Consider the following 19,905-nt stretch of genomic DNA (forward strand, 5'->3'; position numbering starts at 1 on the left):
AGAGGCGGGAGCTCGTAATGTGGGCTTCTGCCATTCGTGCTTTTTGCTAATATTCCATGAAAGGAAACGGAGAGCAGGGCGGGTGGGGAGAGGACTGGGAAGGGGAGAGAATGATATTAAAAGAGGGAGGGAGGAGGAAACAAGAGACGAAGCAGGGAAGGAGATAGTGTCTGGAGAGAAAGGAATAGAAGACCGCGACAGTTAAAGCGACTGAGCTAATTGAAAAAGAATGTCAGGAATGTAGCTGTGAAAGCGACGCAGCCGCAAAAGTGAAAGCGATCGTGCTAAGAAGCAGCAGCTGTTTGCGTGCGCGCGGTCTGCTCTTTTTCAAAGCACATACTTGTGCTTGTGGCGCGCCCCTGCTCGCTCCCGCAAGGTGGAAGCAGCCACAAGCACGAGTATGTGCTTCGAAAAAGAGCAGAACGATGGCTAAAGGTCCTCCTAGACAGCGTATGCGCACTGCGTAGGCGAGACCTAAAAAGCACCCAAAATGCAGTTTAACAGTGCTGTCTAGCGCGTACTTTCCCCGAGGGCATTGGAGCACTTTACACGAGCACATATTTCATTTACAGGATAGTTAATGGTGGGGCCCTAAGTCCCATAGGGACTACTGGTATTGCATTTCCAAATTTGCGATTGAGAATTCACAAGAATCGTTATCAGGAAATCGCAAATTTTGTACAGTGCAATTTGCATTTCCTAAATAGTGCTTTCTTAAGGTTCGCTATTTAGGAAATGCAAAGTGGAAGTTTCGTTCATATGGGTCATGGTTCCCCATGCCGATATGCGACAGCTCTGGCCACTAAGCAACATCGCCCAGGCTGATTTTAGGCTTGATGTTCTAAGACGACATCAAGCACAGCCAGCGGCAGGCTTTCAGGCTCGACCTTTCAGTGGATCGTCCACCTCCACCTGGAACGCACAACAGTCGAAGTAACACCTGCGAGTTGACACGGGATATAATGTTTATGCACTGAAATAAACAGAGCGGATCCCCCAAAATACCATGTAATTTATACTATAAAATAACCCTGATCGTAAATAGTCTCGACTTCGTCCTAACCGGGGACCGCTTAAGGAAGAAAATAAACTAGCTTTAACTAACCAAATGCCTCTAACCACGTAAAACCGAAATTGACGTGCCTTCCTCTAACCATATCCCTCAACCGGTCACGGACACAGGCCAGCCAATGGGAGCCATGCATACTGCGCCTGCGCAATTAAGTTCGAAGAACAGGAACAGGGGGGCGTCGCTGCTACTGTTATATGAGAGACGGCTAGCAGGAGATGGGCGTGGCTCTGAAGGTCAGTGCTTCCTATAGGTGGGGCTGTCATATACCGGGCTGGGACAACGACTCGTACGAGTTCCCGAGGTGGGACTTCGTTGTTCACACAAGCGTTCGCCTCGTTACATTAAATAGCAAGCAGTAGTTTGAGTTGAAGAGGTGGATCGCCCAATCTGGTGATGGGTCGATCGTGATGCCTGATTGGTCGAAGGCGTCAATCTGAAGATGTTGCGCGGGTTATTGGGGGCGGGACTAAAGCGGTGCGTGTGCGCAATGACGACGAGCAACGCTACACTCTGGTCTGGCGTCAAGGAGGGAACTGTCCTGTCAATAGTGCGTGTGCCTACCGGTGCAGCCGCTGTTTGTCATTCAACTTTAAGGTAAGTGGGTAGGCTCATAAGGGTGCAGGTTGTCAAGGAGAGATTTACACTTTCGTGCAGAATGTTGTTTATCTACGGTTCTAATTTTGTTTGTACTTGAGTATTTTCCTTGAGGTTTATTAAGTTTAACTATTCCGTATTAAGTTAAACCATTACCATGAAATACCAGACCCTATTAGTCAAGCTAAAAATCATGGATAGAAGCCGCTTAGTGCAATGTAAACTTGTTTCAATAGAGCTCGGCGGGAAGCTGCTGCTACGAAAGATGTTTGTTTTGATTCTGTTGCTCATAATTAGAAACGGGTTGAATCTTCATATTTTCTGGCTAAAGCTGAACGTTACTTAAAGAACAGAACAATCTACCCTTATTCCAGAAATTTTGATTCGTTGCTATAATTTAAAATTCCACTTAGATTTAATGTTCGCTCAAAGATCAGTCCTTTTGACGTTGTTCAGTTAATTCCATCTGTCGACAACGTACTGTGCATAGTTTATAGATTAGTTATTAAAAACACAGATGCAAGTTGCTTACTTTTCCAATATGTTTTCTTGTCTGCATCCCTCTCAATAAATGGACATTTTTCAAACTCTTATTAGGAGTAGCCTTAGTAATGTGGAGAGGGTGGTTACATTTATTTATTTTATAGCTCTATTTTACAGTCTTTGCTGCTGTTATAAACGTGCTGTCAGACAGCTGGGATATTTGGACCTGCGATGCTCCATGTTTACATACCAACATCTTAAACGGTCTTTAGGCAGCACTCGCAACAGGACTGGCACACACCAATAGACTTAAGCTGTGGGTTTCAAGTTAAACATTCCTCAGTAGACCTCCCAGTGCATTCCGGTCGACATCATCATCCTAAATCTTTATTCGGTTATAATTATAACCATAAAAAGAGCATAATAACATGATGCATGCATAACCGAAAAGTAAAAATCGCTCGCAATCAATATAAATAAGAACCATAAAAATTATAAAAACTGCAAGTAAAAGACCCCCAATAAAAAGTAACAATCCTAATATTAAAATCCCCCTAATAGCAGCAACAGAATTAGTCGAGTCTGGAGTGCCTAGTTCTCAACGCAGTTGTTAGAAAGCAGGCAACAGCAAATATAACATGTATATTGGTAGGAGCTGAAGGAACATAAGAACCAGACAAGCTTGCGTAAAATTCAAGGATTTCAGTAACAGAACAATAAATGATCTTCTGGTCCCACTGAAATATTTAGAAAACATCTAAAAATGTAGGGTGTAATGCGGAGAAATATTGTCGCAGCTGCAGGGCCCAAAGTGCTAGGTGGGCTCCATCCACTGGGTGATACTAGAGGATGGTGCAACAGATTAAATCTGAATCTGGCCTCAAGAAATCTGTCCCTCTCATTAGTTACAATGGATAAATATGGCTCTATAGCCTGCACTGTTTTTAAAAGCATATGGCCTGCACCTTCGGTTTCATCAGCTCTGTCTGTTCTCTTTGTAAGAATTTGCGTTCCCAAAAACTGGGCCCTCACCCTTTTCATGTCCAGAGGGCACAGGGATTAGGGTTTATAAAATATATCCTCCCTGCCCAGGCTAATAAAAGCTGCCTTCACATTAGCAATCTAAGGAATTTTATGCACACGATCAAGGGACAAACGATCATAAAGAATCTTCCTGTTCATAGGTGGACCACCATAACTTACGAAATAGACTGAGGGCCATTGGTGTCCAAGGTAAGACTCTTAAGTGGCTAGCTTCGTTTCTGGAAGGAAGAACCTTCCAAGTTATGGAAAGGGATCTCCTTTCCAGAACAATGCCTTTGACCTGTGGGGTGCCTCAGGGCTCCTCACTGAGTCCCACACTGTTTAATGTCTACATGAAGCCACTGTCACAGATTGTCCAAGAGTTTGATGTCTTCATCATAGCCTATGCTGATGAAACCCAGTTGGTGATCTCCCTCGATCCCAGAACCACCGGGGACGCCGGAAGCTTAGCTCCCAGTATGGAAAGAGTGATGGGCTGGATGACAAACGGCTGTCTAAAATTGAATGGGGACAAAACGGAACTAATGGTTCTCGGTAACAAGGAAGCCCCCAGGCCATCTATCAGTTGGACCAAAAGCCTGGGTAACCCACCCACCCACGCCAAAGGAACCGATCTAAAATTTGGGATTCTGGCTCGACAAGGACCTAACAATGGCAACTCAAGCCAAGAAACTGACAGGCATATGCTTTGGACTACTCCGAATCCTCCGCAAAATACTAGAGCGTATTTCTTTAGAGCTCAGAAAGACAGTGGTCCATTCCCTGGTCACATCACGCCTCGTCTACGGTAATTCACTTTTCTTGGGGGCTCCCAAGTTCGTGATTAACCGACTCCAGGTGGTCCAGAATGCTGCAGCAAGGCTACTGTGCAAGGCCCCTACCCGATTGTCAGCTAGGAAGCATCTAAAAGCACTACACTGGCTTCCGGTGGAGGAATCAAATTCAAGGCACTCGCTATGACTCACAGAGCTCTACACAATAAGCTCCCAAGTTAGATTAGAAACCTGTTGACCCTTTGCGTTCCAAGTAGAAGCCTAAGATCCGGCTCCGAACGACTAATAAAAACCATACGAATCAGAAGAGCCAGATGGAGAGGTAGATCATTCTCTCCCCTTGCACCCAAGTTATGGAACGCACTACCACGTGAATCTCGTGCACTGACATCGGAAGCAGCCTTCCGGAAGGAGATCAAAACATGTCTGTTCAAGCCGTATCACTAATCTATCTCTAGCCTTTGTGCAGTGGAATCTCTCAGCGCTGGGTAGCCCTTGGGTAGCCACGCGCTCTGTAAATCTATAAAATCTAAACTGAGTCCCCCCCCCCGGTCCAGATCGTGATTCAACATGGCAAAGGTCTAAAAGCAATTGTGTCTCCGATATATTTTATTCCTAGCCCATCGCGGTTAGAGAAAACTAGAGTACATTTGGAGACCTGTAACATGTGTCTTAAAAACATATTTGCCGCAGTCTAGATGGTGTCGGTTTTCGTGTATCCCCATACCTCCCTGCCATGTAAGGCCCTGGAGACACATTTAACTTGATACATCTTAACTATAATGCTGGGGGGGCCTAGATCTCAACCTCTGGGCAAAATTAGCCCCTGCACCCGTGCCCCTAACAAGCTCACTTTTCCTCCCCATAGTCTAGGGCTTCCAATTTTCAGGCCTTGAAAAATCTACTGGCCCACTCGCAATTGCGAGTAAAATTTTATCAGGTCGAGCTATTTTAGCACCTACTAGTCCCATCTGGCGAGTAAACTTAGGCTGAAAAGTAACCAGTGTTCTGTTCATTAAGAAAGTGAATGAGCAATAAAGATGCCTTTAAATCTTGTGTTTATCTTGAAACATTTGCTGTCTGTTCAAGGAAAGAGGTCAAACGTCACTTCATTTGAAACCAGTTTAAGGTTCAAGAGCATTACAAATAGGTTGAGTAGATTATGTAAGTCACTATACCTGCATGTCTAGTAACATTTTTATGATTTTTTGAGGCCCGTTTTTAGTTTGCATCTAACAGCACTCCAAGATATCAGAAAACCGTGATACATTCCTGGCAAACTCTCCTACTAGTTCTGAAGGACTGGGTACAATCCGCGCCCTGAGAGTACCACATCAAGGCCGAGGTGTGAGCATGTAGATCTGATAAGAGAAACACGATATCTGGATCCACCACCATTGCAAGAAGCAGGCCCCACACTTTCCTACAATTATCTCTGTCAAAAGAGGACATTGTCCATAAATGCCAAATAAAGTAATTAGGGCCGGCAACCGTGTACTTACTTATGATTAGATCTAAGTTCAGACATTGATCCGTTGTCTACCTGCCCGACCTAAAGCCATATTGAATCTCAGAAAATATATCGTTCTCATATGCCTACAACATCAGCCTATTTGAATGTATACCCCCCCCCCCCCACCCCAAAAAATTACCATCACTACTGCATCAATCATTGATATTGTCCAACAGCACTGGGGATTATCCTTGTCCCGCCTCTTAAAAACCGGGTCCATGAGGGTGTTTCACCCTTCCTCACAGCAACATTTAGGACCAGGGTCAAGGCTGGACCCCAGCTCTCAATGTCCTCCAAAAACAAATCGGGTGGTACCCCTTAAGATCCTGAGGCCTTATTATGAAATAAAGTCCGAATGCCATGGGTACTTCATCCAACCTGAACGCCAGATTAGCACTACACCCGCTCATCCACCCTAATCCTCCTTGCCTCCACTGAGCCCTAAATTATATACCCCTTCAGAAATTCTCTTTCCACTGTTGCACAGAGATATGATGGCATATGTCCGGGCCTGTTACTTCAGCGTAGCCAGGCTTGTTTATCACCCTTCAAAACAAAGAGGTATCTTTGGTTTCACAAGCTTGAACTAATTCATCCCACGCGCTCTTGCATAAGATATGTTTGCAATTGGCAAGTGCCTACTTGTATCCTCTTCAACAGAAGGCAACACGATCCCTATCTCTGGGTACCTGCTTTAAAGCTACGTTCAGTTGGCGGAGGGCCTTAGAGCAATTACTGTCTAACCATTTTGGTTCCTGCGACCTAGTATTAACACCGACACCTTCAGTAGTGCTGACACCTTCTGTGCTATACCAGCAAATGCTGACAAAATAGCCCCAGTAAAGGAGCACAAATCCAGAGAAGTAGCAATCTCTTGCCCACACCCTGAAAAAAGAGACACTTAAACTGCCTGAGACCATCTAAGCCTCCTACATTTATCAGAGAGAGAGCACACCTTGTGCCTCAGCCAGAGTACTAACACCACCATTTAATCCACCAGTGGCTAATGACAGGGGGTTGAGATCTCTTAAAGGGCTGCAAACTATATTAAAATTAGAGATGAGCAAAAAAAAGGAGCTGACACAAAAATAAAATCTACTAAAGAAACACAACCCCTCCCTCTAAATGTTGTCAAAATACATAGATTGGCGGACTTCACTAACTTCTCCATAGCAAAAATAGGTTATGAGTACTTAACATTTTATTTAACTCTAAGCTCTCTTGTATGAGCCTATGAAGCCCTTCTACCAGCATCCGTTTAGGCTTGCTATTGGTTAGATCTAAAGGGCAATCATAGAAATGGCAGTTGAAATCACCCACTGATACAACTTTTTCCATCCTAAAACCATGCTCGCCTGAGTTTCAATGGCGGAGCGTAAATTGGAGAGGTTAGATCCCCCCCTCCGCCCAATCTTTTGCATTATAAAAATTACTTAATGCCAGTGAGGTGGGAAAGTTAACTTCAACACTTGCAACAAATGTGAGTCCCATGATTGATCCTTAACATTCCCACATAATTCCACTGAGAAAAAATGATCAGTCCCACTTTAAACTATTTTTATTTATATTTTGTCATTTAAACTCACAATCAAACCAGTCATGGAGATGAGATACAAATTGGAAGTCAGGCCGTAGCCTACATTTTAGGGCACATAACCGATCAGTCCCACTTCAGCCCTCTGCCACTGAAGCCGCCGAAGGAGAAAAATAGATTTTTATTCTCCTATATATATATATATCTTCCCAGGTTTCTTGTTGCAGACAAATTACCTGATATGTCCTGACAAATTGCACCCAATAACGATCATAAAACTTAGCGGACAAACCCACGATCTTCCAGGATAGCAGCATCAGGTCCTGCACATCAGAATAGCCAAACGTTAAGTTCTACACAAGGTGGCAGGGAGGGATACATTGGGGAGGGCAAGTCAATCACAAGGTTACCCAGGGGAGCAAATCTGTTTGTTCTACACAAAGCTGTGGACACCAGTGAGGCATGTGAAGGTCTACTCGAGAGACCTGCACCAGCCAAACCTTTTTCAACAAAGGTTGGCAAACTGTTTCTGGCTTATTGGAAAAAACCAAGGGGAAGGGCCTGAATGTTAGATGGTCTGGAGGATCTAAATGTGCCTAAGGTAGTCAAAACATGTGCAGCAATATTAAGCTTATTAAAGTTTAGCACAACACAGTCCCTGCTGACCTCTTGACTTCAGAGCTCAACCAGTTTACCCTTTGCACCATGCTAATAGATCAATGGATCACTTAAGTTAGAATGCAAGTTAAACCAGTTAACCACTTTATTTTTCAGATCCTCAAAGGATTCAGGCAGGGAACATTTCCTAAGACTACAACGTATGATGTCACTTCAGGCGGCAAATTAATCACCGTCCTTGTTTTGGGGATGAAGAATGGGCCACTACCTAAAGTCGGGACCCTGCGATGGGAGCTGGGGCCCAGAAGTGGCAGAAGGGACATCAGGTGACACCCTAACAGGCTGAGGAGATTGGGGAAAGGGAACTGGTTTGCTAAAATGCTCTAAAGGTCTCTGTGGCTGGGCTGAACAGATCTTATTGGGCACACCACAAGATGAGGTACTTTGTCCAAACAATGGGTCTGCAAGATTTTTCATTTGGTCCAAAATCCTCAATACTCTGGATTCAATCAATAGTAGCTTTAACATAATTGGATCGATTTTATCACTCAAAACTGCATTTAACTTGCACAAGTGGGCATCCGGGGGGTGGTCTGAAAGGTGAGAGGAGCATAACATTGGCTGCCTGCACACCCAAATTATCTAAATTGCATCCCTGTTTTGGGACTACCGCACACTTCCTTTGCTTGCATCTAGAGCTTATGATTGGATTTGATCTAGTAAGCACCTGGGTGTGTCCATCTGAGGCATCCATTATTAAAGGCAAGGCTATCGCCACTGAGGTTCCATCCGGGTCACCCTCCAACAGACTGATTGCAATGGTGGCACGGCGCTCTGAGAACACAATGGGAACATCGGGGAGACTAGGGGAACAAAAGGAGGGCCATCCTCTGTTAGAGACAGCCTTCGTTCTGCCAGCTTCATCTCCTTTGATACTACCCCCCACAGCCATGCCAGGAATACCTCGATGCTGGAAATTTGAAAGGGCGACAGGTGGCTTTACGGCAGTAGCCCTCCTTTTTCCCATACGCTGCTCAGAAGATGCAACAGTAAATCTAAACAGTGGCATGCATCCGCACCCCCCACCACAACTGGATGATGCAGTGAAAAAAACAATTAAAATCACGTCAAAACCTCAGCTAAAGATGCAACAAACTTTCATGTTTTAATTGCAACCCCAGTTTGGACCACAATTTTTATTGTCTCTCCATACGCCTCAGTCCTCGCTCTTGGGCCATGCAGTTAACCAGGTCACAATCTAGTTGAAGTCACCAAAAGGGTATTTAGCAGGACCGAACCCAGAAATAGTGAGCATACCTCTATGCGCAGCGATCTATTGTTACTAAAATTGGTGGGGCTTCACGGTATCCAGTGATGATACTAAAAGGATGGTCCTGCCTCTACCTGGTGTGAAATGGCTTCCTCGGGCAAGTCCTGCACAGCGGGAAAGCCAACAAGACTCAACCGGGCAAGCACACAGGGCTTTAAGTGGCAGCCTGCACCCTTTGGATGCATCCATGTGTTGGCGTCTCTGGGCGCATGAGACGATGGGATTTGAAGACCCCCAACAAGCAGAGCAGGTTGCGGGATGAGGACCCTTTTAAAACACTCCAGGACTTTGCAAGCAGCAGGAAAGCCGACAGTGCTTTACGCGCCTGTCTGGAGGCAGCCCCATCCCATTTGGATGTGTCCATGCGTTTAAGGCTCCGGGTGCATGGCGTGATGGGGTTTGAAGTGGCCCATACAAGGAGAGCCATTTGCGGGGCTCAGGACCCCCTTAAAACACTCCAGAGCATTGTGGCCATTGTGATCCATCTTTGCAAAGGTACATTTGTTCCGGTGAAGCAAAGCTTCATAACTATTCATTACTTTACCGTAAAAACTTCTCGCTCTTTATGAGGTCTTCAATGGAGCATAACAGGTAGTGAGTACCAAACTTGTTTACCGTATAACACTTAAAGACCAGTGTCTCCTTAACTGTTATTAAACAACATGTTACTACAATGAACATTGTTGGAACTGGCAGGTTCTGGTTGGCTGAGGCGAGGCCCTAGCCAGGCAGAACCTACCACTCCCATCAGGGGTGAGTGATTGCACACAGTGTGTTACCTACGCTAACCCTTGGGTAGCTTGGCAGTGAGCAGTCAGTTCATCTCAGTTGTAATGTGTAAAGCATTGGCACAGCACTCACACACAATAAATACACTGAGCGTCACAAAAGAGACTTCACACATGCTGTATGTGCATAAAGTTTGTATTCAATACACACATGAACACAACATGAACATCCTGTATTTCTGGGCATAAATCACATTTGGAAATATCACTGATAGAACTAGGCCCCAACTGAGTTAAAATGACATCAGTAATATGCACACTTGGGAAATATTCTACTTCACACCCCCTCCAACACCCATGGGTAAAATTAATGTCAAACTGAGTATTCCTTTGGCAGGGAATCAACGTGTAAAGCAACACCGCTGCACGGTGTAATTCTAGGAAAGCTTTATTCGGCTGCTATATAAAACAGTCATAAAAGCACATAACTTAAAAACACAACATATTATTTACAAGTAAAAAACACAATGGAGTAAATTTTTATAATACTATTCCATTAAAATAATACTTTTCCTATGGTAAAATGCAGCTTTTAAGAACTGGGCTACCCTCCATGCTATATGCTCATTCTCTAGCAATTGAAGCTGGATCATTGCTTCATGGCACCGTCTAACCCCAAGTTTTCTTAAAACTGGTATAATCCAAACTTTCCTATGCTCCTGATAAAATTTATAGACTAGGACTAAGTGCTTTGTAGATTGGGTAGAGGTGTTATCGCTGGGGCACAGCGGTAGAGTACAAGACGAGTCGTTCATCTTTGACAACGTCCTCCGCCTATAAATAATGCCCAGTCTTAGCCTGGTAAGGAAAAATCTATCAAAAGTTCCAGGTACATAAGATAAATAGGGCTCCATTCCTAAGGTAGTACGTAATAACTGATGATTTCTCACTGTTATTTTAGTTGCAGATTCTTCATATAATCTTGTGGCTTCTAACAACTGCAATCCCTCGTTTTTTAGTGTCTTTCTTGTAATAATCATCATTGGTGTTCTTTGTTGCCGTTCTTAACAACTAATGGGCGCCCCATCCCTGAAAAGCTCCGCTGCTCCTGACACACTCCATATGGAACAGGGTCCAAGGATGCCTGGCCCCATCATGGCCGAAAATGATGACTTCTCTACCCCCCCCCCCCCCCCCCCCCGCTGAACTTTGACTTACTCTGCCCGTCCAGGACTGCGCCTACCCTTATGCGAACATCTGCAATTCTTTCTTTCCTCCCTGCTCTACTCCTCTCCACTTGCCTGCTACTGACCTCTGTCCTCCCCTTGTCCTGGCCCTAGTCCCCACCCTGCCTACCCGTGAATTTTCCCTTGTCATTTGAGATCTAGCTATTTTGCATGATGCCAGATGGAGCTACCTGGTTTAGCTATAGGGGAGAAAGGTCGGGGATTCCCCCCCTTGGACGTCACCTACCCAGTCGGTCTTTAGCTAGACTTCCTTTCATCTCTCCCGTCATCTCTTCCCGCATCCTCCCTCTATCTATGTCTCTCCTTCTCTCCTATCTCAATGTTTTGTAACTGAACTATTTTGTCTGATGCCCGATGGAGCTACCTGGTTTAGCTATAGGGTAGATGGGCCATGGACTCCCTCCTTGGTCGTCACCTCCCCAGTCGGCCTTTAGACAGACTTCTTTTCGTCTTTCCTCCCTTTTCTCACCCTCCCCTCTACGCTCCATTATTTTGCCCTCCATGTTCTTTTAATGTTTCCCTTGAGACCTAGCTATTTAGCCAAAGCCCAGTGGAGCTACCTGATAGCTATAGAGGAGATGGGTTTTGAGACTCCCCCTCGACCGTCACCTACCCAGCCGGACTTTGGGCAGTCTTTCTGCTGTATCTCCCTCCAACCCTTTACCCATACCCCCTTCCCCTCTACACTTCACTTATCTCGTTCTCTATGCTCTTGTAATTGTTTTTCTAGCTACTGTTGTAAATTGAAACTGATGTAATCTTGTAATTTTGTTTAACCTCATGTAAAGCGCTCTGATACCTCTGGGTCTAGCCAGCGCTATATAAAACTATTTAAATAAATAAAAGAAATAAATAAATGACGATGGAGTGGTAAAGTATTCACGGTGGCCCAAATCATTCATAAAGTCATATACGTATTTAATCCAGGGGATTCGGTAGACCCCATCCAGCTTTAGGATATCTTTTCAAATCTGTCTGTTCAGCTCCGTCTGATCCTTGCACCAGATTGTATGCCACAAGAGGATTGGCTCTAGTTGTGCCAGATCTGCTTTATGATGGAGAGCCAACTCCTTGTGACAGATAAAGGTGGAAGTGCTGGGGGGACAGAGAGAATATACTTTATAAAGGCATTTTCAATCTTTTGCAAAGGATTGATATCGACAAAGCCCCACAACCCGGCTCCATAAATGGCCATAGAAATACACTTGACTTTATATATGTGTAACAGCTCTGATGGCGGTTTCCTACCCAACTTCTTTGCGAAGTTTGATAGTGCCGCAGTTGATCTAGCGAAGGCTGTTAATTCTCAGATATGGCGGGGCCCTGGTGTCATTGTATTTAAAACATACACCTAGGTTTGAGAAATTTTTTGTGGATGATCTCTTTTTCCCGTCGATGAACGTTTCACGGGTCTTCTACAACCCCTGCTTACACCTCATGACATACGTCTTGGTTATATTAGTTTGGCGACCAAGATCACCCATAAATGTACTAAAAATATCCAGGGCTATCTGGAGGCCGTTTTGAGTACAAGCCATCAATACGGCATTGTCTACGTAAAGAAGTGCGGGAATCGATCGGCTACCCACTTGAGGAAAATCTTTTGCCCTGGGACAACAATACACCTTCGAGCCCATTTATGTAAAGGTTAAAAAGGAAGGGGGCCAGCACACAACCTTGTCTGACCCCTCTCCTGATAGGGAAATCTTCAGTGCATTCTCCCTTCTGTCCAAAACGGACGCTCACTGATGCGTCCGTATATAGTGGGCGTAGGAGCGTGATTATTTGTGGATCAACCCCTACCCCTTCGAGGACCTCCCACAGCCTGTTGTGCTTTACTGAATCAAAGGCTGCGGTGAGGTCGACGAAGGCCAGGTAAAGGCTGCCCTTTTTTGCTCTTGTATACTTGCCTATCAATAAGGTGAGGTTTAAGGACTGCTCGATGGTACCCAGGCCATCGCGTAACCCGTACTGTAGATCAAAATAAAATCGTCTTTTCATCAGCCCAAACTGTTAATCGCTCCAAAATAATCCTCCCTAGTACCTTAACCGTGGAATCTAGGAGGGAGATAGGTCGATAGCAGCCCGGGTCTTCGCGATTACCCTTTTTAAAAATTGGTATAATTATAGATTTTGCCCAAGTGGGGGGGGGAGAGTGGACCTTATACTGGCATTAAAGACCTGGGTTAGTATGGGCCCCCACAAGGTGACATTATGTTTGTACAGGTCAACAGGTGCCCCATCAGGCCCTGGTGCTTTTCCACCTGCACTTTGCTCCAGAGCCCGAATTACCTCCTCCAGGGCGATTCCTAGGTCAGTGTTTTCCCAGTCATTTGGTGTCCGAACTTCCGGATAGCTGCCTAAATCCACCTGGTCATTGTATAATTTGGAAAAATGGGCAATCCATACTTCTTCCGTAATCGCGATCTCCACTGAGGGACCTGTGCTAGGGGCTAAGAAAGGGGTTCTCACTACCTTCCAAATGGTTGTACTGTCTTTCAGCTCTGCTGCATTACGTAGAGAGTCCCATGCCTCATTATGGAGGGATTGTTTTCTTTCTTTAATAGCCCGCTTGCAATCTAGTCTGGCTTGTGTGATATTGGGCAGCGATCTTGGCTTGGTATGCAGTAAATTTTTTAGGTTGGAGTATGCCCTGGAACACCTTAAATTAAACCATCCACAATGTTTCGGCCTATTTTTAAGCTGTACTGTGATTACATTTCTGACTACCCTGGTAATTTCTACAGAGCAGTTCACTATAGTTATATCATGGGTGTCATCACTTAGGCAGGTTTCTATCTCTACCCTACACTTCTCTAAAACATTTCTAGTTAGCAGATTTGGGTCGACCTTAGACCACTTTAGTGAAAGTCCATTTACTGATTTCACTTCTACCATTCCCTGCATGCGGGTATTTAAGTTGTTTATTCTGAATACACTTGCTTGTGATAAATTTTAGTAGAAGGGGGAAATGATCGCTTAGGGCGACTTCCCCAACCATACTAGATCGTATCACATGGGCACGTGTAGCTGAAATCAATATAAAATCGATTGTGGTGGCATGGCCACTTCCATTAAATGTGGGCTGGAAACCTACTGGGGGATTTAAGAGCTCATTAGCAAATGCCAGATCTAATTTTAAGATGACATCATTAAATATATCCCCCGTCTTAGAATGAGCGAAGTGTGTACAGCTATCCTCATTGTTATAAGTACCACACAATCTATTATCTGCATTATTGCATAATCCACAGTTAAAATCACCCATCAGCAAGGTCATTATGTCTCTGCTATTCCCATCCGAGATTTTAGTTATTGTGGTCATTATACCTGTTACTACTGTTACAAGGTCATTATACTTGGTGCTATTATACAAGTTAATCAAGAGAATACAGTGGGTTGCAGAAGGAACTAGCTCAACCACGTGAAAATGGTTACCCCCCTGGTGGAAGGTGATCTTATTTGAAATATATGTCGAAATCCCTCCCTTGGGCCTCCCTCCCAGGCCTTTCACTGCCGGGGTATTGAATGTCTTATAGCAGTTTAAGTGTATTGGCACAGTTGCCCTGGTCTCCTGCAAACGTAAGATTTCTATATTCTCCACAAAGGCCTCCCAAACTGGGTTTTGGACCTTAGGGCGTAGCCCAGCGATGTTCCAAGACACCGCTGTGTCTTGTGGGATCTAGTGTTACCAGTGACATATTACAAGGCAGCCCTACTACATTAAGGTGATCCACCACTGTACAGATTGTGGGATCTGGTGTTGCCAAGGGCGTATTACTAGACGGCCCTACTACTTTAGGTGGATCCAAGATGGATGGTTTGGATATCCCCGATAAGTCTGGCTCCTGCTCCATCTGATGTACCAGGCCCCGACATCTCCCCCCTACCCCACAATTTGCACATCCCTGATCCTGTCTGGAACTTGGAGCGCTTATTAATTCCTCTTTCCATGCGATACCCAGAATGTAGTTAATCTCCTGTGAAGTGCTATTTTGTATTTCCCTCATGCCTACAGTTTTGCCTGAGGGGGAAGCCAGTCAATCTACTCTGTCCAAACTATAAAGGGGCTCATAAAAACTGAAAGTTGGAATACCAAATCTACGATATGTGTTGTTTCTACTGTTATCAGATAGGGATATCTGCTCATACCTTAGGGGCGGTTGGTAAAAGAAACCTAAAGGAACTACCCCCATCCCCACTTTTCTCTCCATATGGCAACTGGCCTGGTGAAGAATACTTCTAACCAGTTCCGGTGATTTAAAGGTAAGCACTACACAATCGCCTGACAGTCTTTTATGTGCGGGGCCTACCCAGGGGATTCGGCGGGCCCTTTTGAATTCTAAAAATAAAGCATTTGTGTGACCCGTCTTGATAGAAAGTGCGTGCAGTGCCTTATTTTTCAAGGAGGACTAGTGCTCGAACGCTCCCTGTTGTAGAGGTGGTACATTAGTTAATACAAGTGAAAGGTGTGGCCTCGGGGGTAAGATGTAAAGAGGTCAGCTCTGATAGATAGTTGACTTCCGGTTTGCTATTAAGCCCCCTGGTTTGCTTCCTAGATTCAGGCCTGATTGAGCTTGCCTGGTTTGCCTGTGTGGTGGGACCTGCCTGGGTCGTTTTGGTCCTTTGCATACTAGGAACCAATAGGCCTGTTTCGCATTGTAGGTTAACTATAGGCCTCACTTGTGGGGCAGTGTTAACTGGGTTGGTGTGATGCTGCGTGCTTTGGTTAGACAGGCACAGAGTGTTGTTGGTAGTAAGCTCTAAATCACGGGGTAACTGCGGGACTGGTTGTGGGAGCTCCAATAAGCGTTTAACCGCCCTCTCAAGACTTTGTAGCCTTTCTTCTAGGGTGGACAAATTAGTTATCACTGGTCTAATTAGATAAGAAAGCATGCCCTCTAATTTATCCCAGAAAGGTGTCTTAGTTGTTTCCTCTGGTTCCCCTACAGCAAAATTACTCCCTGTGCTTGCCTTGACCGCTGGAGTTTTTACTAGACTTGCATTTTCTCGCTCTGTCCCTGTATTATTTTGCCTATAATGAGAGTTTTTGTGCATATTAGGGCCTTGTCCACGTTTTTTTTTTTTTTTTGATAGCGGTACTGGGCCCTTACCCTGACTGATCTTCATTTTTTTGGCCTCTCGTTTGCACATTAGGTTTATTTATTGAGGCCTGGTCAGATACTTCCCGTGCGGGCACAAGATGGACTATTGGCGTCTGGATCGGTATCCTATCCTCTCCATGGGGTGATATCGGCAATGATGCTTCCTTATCTGGAGCAGCTTTTGTCATTTCACTCAAGGTGGGAACTGATGCTTCTGGGCCTATTATCAGTGGACGCATGGGGCCTACTTGAGGCTCAAATGATAGCCTATGCTCAGTTAAGATAATTTGATGCCTTAGGACTGACTCAGCCCTTTGCAAAAAGGCATCGAGGGTCCCAACTACCCCTTGGCCCGTAAAGGATTTTCGCGTATTCATTCTCTATTCTTTTTTTTATATTTAAAACCCTAGAGGATATCGGTGTGTTAACAATTATTACCAAGTTGCCGCGGTATGGTCACTTATCTATATACAATCTATCACAGTCTAGTGGGTACGAGGGCACAATATGTACAAAGAACTACTGGTACAGTTTTTACTAATTACAATATAGAGATTGTCAATACCGTGGCCCAGCCTCCTCCGGTCTCTTGACCGGCCCGCCCTTGGGCCGGGTTTCGTCCGCGTTTTGTCCCGCACGCGTCCCGCACCGCGGGGGGAGAGGCAGAGCTATAAGCGCGATGACCCCGCCTCCCACTCGCTCGCGGCAGCTGGTGAGTGTTGCACTCTGGGGGTAGTAGTCCTCCCCAGAGTGTAGCCGGTAGCTTAAAGTCAGCAGCGCGCCCTTACAGCCCTCAGTCCTCCAGGGGGTCCATTCTTGGCAGCAGCAGTGTCCCGCTATGAAGGTAGGCAAGGGTGGCAGCAAGGAAGGGTGCAATAAAGTTTCCCGCACCGCGGGGGGAGAGGCAGTGCTATAAGCGCGATGACCCCGCCTCCCCCTCCCTCGCAGGTCAGTTGATGATGTACATGCAGATCCGGTGTCCCAAGCCCTCCTCCACCATTCAGCCAACCATGACTACCCTACACTCACAGGCTGTAGATAAAGACAACCTGCCCCTCTGATTCTAGGCTGAACGTGCAGAGTCCCACTTGGTAAGGGTACCAGGGAAGAAGGTGGGGTTAGGTAGCGGGGCTAGTTAGGCTGCAGTCGACAAATGGAGGTTTTGCCGCTACTCAGAAAGTTCATCCACGGTATGCGGAGCAGAAGCGGGCTGAGGGCGATAGTCGTTCAGTCAAAGGATTCCAAACTGTGCCTTGCGACACCAGCTCAGTTCTGTGAAGGCCAGTGATGGGTCACGCAGTCTCTTGACCCACTTCTGATCACTCTTGGAAGTGCTCCATAGCCCAGTCAATTACTCTCACCACCCAGGTACCATCCGGGTAATATTGTCTGGCAACACAGTTGTCAGGCTGGGGGAGGAGAGGACAGTTGGTCCGCAGCCCTGAGGGCACCAAAGTAACTATTGACCATGGGGGAAGAAGCAGGGGAACATCTCGGAAGAAGGAGAAACTCCGTCGGACACACGTCGCCCAAAGAGGAACCCAGGCTATCCGGGCACAACTGAACGCAAATCTGCACCACTGCTCATCTCTGGAAATGAGGCACAACGTCTGGTGCGCGGTTGATACGAGTCGCATAAGGCAGTTCCGGTCACACACAATGAACAGTTGGAAATTCCACACCTCTCTTAAAATGAGGTACAACGTCTGGTGCGTGTTGATATAGGTCGTACCAGATAATTCCCGCTACACATCCAGGCACAAGTTCAGCAGTGCGTCATGAGGTAGATTGAAGCAAAACCAAAGGGGATGATGGACGGAGTGTTGAACATTGCAAGCACTTACTCCCAGTCAACTGATCTCGTTCTTTAGCTCACTCCGCCACCCCAGTTCAGACATGGCCATATGCAAAACTGCCAAGCCATGTCTTCCCTGGACCGGAAACAAGCATCCTGGGGCCAGTTTCTGGCTAATCAGCCATAATCCGCCAGGCTAGCTTGAATCCAGTGCCAAAGTGAGCAAGGGACCCTCGTCTGGGCATACCCTGACAACGTAGGGCGAACAAAGCAAAACCAAAGGGGATGATGGAGGGAGTGTTGAACATTGCAAGCACTCACCCCCAGTCAAATGATCTGGCAGTTCGGGCTGGACTGTTCCCATGAGGCACAGGGTCAGACTGATTTGCGTATGGCCATGTCTGAACTGGGCTGGCGGAATGAGCTAAAGAATGATAATGGATTAAACCCAGATCTGTTGACTAGGGGTGAGTGCTTGCAATGTTCAACACTACGTCCATCATCCCCTTTGGTTTTGCTTTGTTCGCCCTAAGTTGGCAGGGTATTCCCAGGCGTGGGTCCCTTGCTCACTTTGCCACTGGATTCAAGATAGCCTGGCTGATGAGGTTATGAACCCGAAACCGGTCCCAGGATGCTTGTTTGCGGTCCAGGGAAGACATGGCTTGGCAGTTAGGGCTGGACTGTTCCCATGAGACACAGGGTCAGACTGATTTGCATATGGCCATGTCTGAAGTGGGATGGCAGAGTGGGCTAAAGAACGGTGATGGATCAAACCCAGATCTGTTGACTGGGGGTGAGTGCTTGCAATGTTCAACACTCCGTCCATCATCCCCTTTGGTTTTGCTGAGGTAGATTGAGGCACTACTACGGATACGCCCTAACCTTAGGGTCCCCACCTGTGAATCGCACACCGCACACAGTGAACATGCAGTTGGCGTGTTGCACGAGAGATATGCGGCATGATCGAAGCGGGCCATGCGGGGTCCTGCAACCGGTGAATCCGCTCACCACCGACAGTTATGCATGTTGAGGCCCTACGATGCAGGGGCCACACTCCTTAGATGCAGACAGTAATTTGGGGGCTCCACACTACCCAATCCGGTCTCCAGACACAATACTTAGTTCCAGGCTCACGCCACACTACCAGTTGAGTACCAACAAATGATATGGGCACTGCTCTCCAGGTGTCACGAGTAGATGATGTGGGTCCCTCGTGGGAGGTCCTTGATGTCCCTGAGACCTCCTTAAGGGTAGAGGGGGCAAGTCAACAAGCCCTTGGAGAGCACACTTCAGGGTGCCACACAGCAGCAGGTAGTCGGCCCAGGCCAGCACCTATTTGGGAAGGGTGCATGGTCCCTTCCAATGGCAGTAATCCTCCTTGTGCACAACCGCGTCCTCTGGCAGTGTGCACCATGAAGGTCCAGGATCCCCGGTCCCACGTCCCACCACCCTGCTGAAGTATGGCACCAGTAGTTATACTGTAGCGTGCCTTTGAATTTGGGGTTGTTCAGAGGGTTTCCCTTTGAGTCACAGATGTCTCCCCTAAATTTCAGTCCTGTCTGCCATAGGGCCATGGAATGCAGATGTTGATCTTTAGTAGGGGCCATGATCTGGCTTCCCAGAGACCAAGTGTCTAAACCTCTCCCTCTAATCTATCCAGCCAGGCCCTCAAATGGCAGCGATCTGTTGTTTCAGTTGCATGCCCTCTCTGGGGAGTGCACAGATGTGCTCCCCAGCCACCAGTGTGGACTGGAGTGAAACTAAAAGGCACACAGAGTTTTAGAGCAGAGAAATGCCCACTTTCTAGAAGTGGCGTTTCTAAGCTATTAATGGCAAATCCCGCTTTACCATAGGAGAGGATTTGTCTTTGTGAAACCAAAGATAGCAGCCATTAAAAGGCCTGCCCCATGGTAAGTCACTATTGCTGCGTGAAGTAATTTCAACGATTCCCCCATGTTGATGTATGGGAACAGCAAACCTCGTAGGTAGTGAAAACACACATGGATATTCTTCACAACCAGGGCTGGGAACACGTGTGCCTGCCCTGCCTTTCACCTACCACTTGTTTC

The 19,905-nt window shown here is 46.3% G+C and overlaps 1 protein-coding gene across 3 annotated transcripts in view; it reads left to right on the forward strand.

Annotated features, from left to right (window-relative positions):
* The first annotated feature begins 1,210 nt into the window (after positions 1 to 1,210).
* Positions 1,211 to 19,905, forward strand: part of IDI1 (isopentenyl-diphosphate delta isomerase 1) — a 103,381-nt gene continuing 84,686 nt past the window's right edge. The window contains exon 1 of one of the 3 annotated variants that reach the window (XM_078663300.1): positions 1,211 to 1,305. Coding sequence is in view for 2 of the 3 variants with exons in the window: in XM_078663298.1 (XP_078519424.1) it covers positions 1,512 to 1,666 (155 nt within the window). In the remaining variant the exon portion in view is untranslated. Of the gene's footprint in view, positions 1,667 to 7,792; positions 7,958 to 19,905 lie in introns of those variants that run through there. The other 2 variants (XM_078663298.1, XM_078663299.1) reach the window with 2 other exon arrangements.

The sequence above is a fragment of the Lissotriton helveticus genome, chromosome 10 (assembly GCF_964261635.1).
Source record: "Lissotriton helveticus chromosome 10, aLisHel1.1, whole genome shotgun sequence".
Taxonomy (NCBI): domain Eukaryota; kingdom Metazoa; phylum Chordata; class Amphibia; order Caudata; family Salamandridae; genus Lissotriton; species Lissotriton helveticus.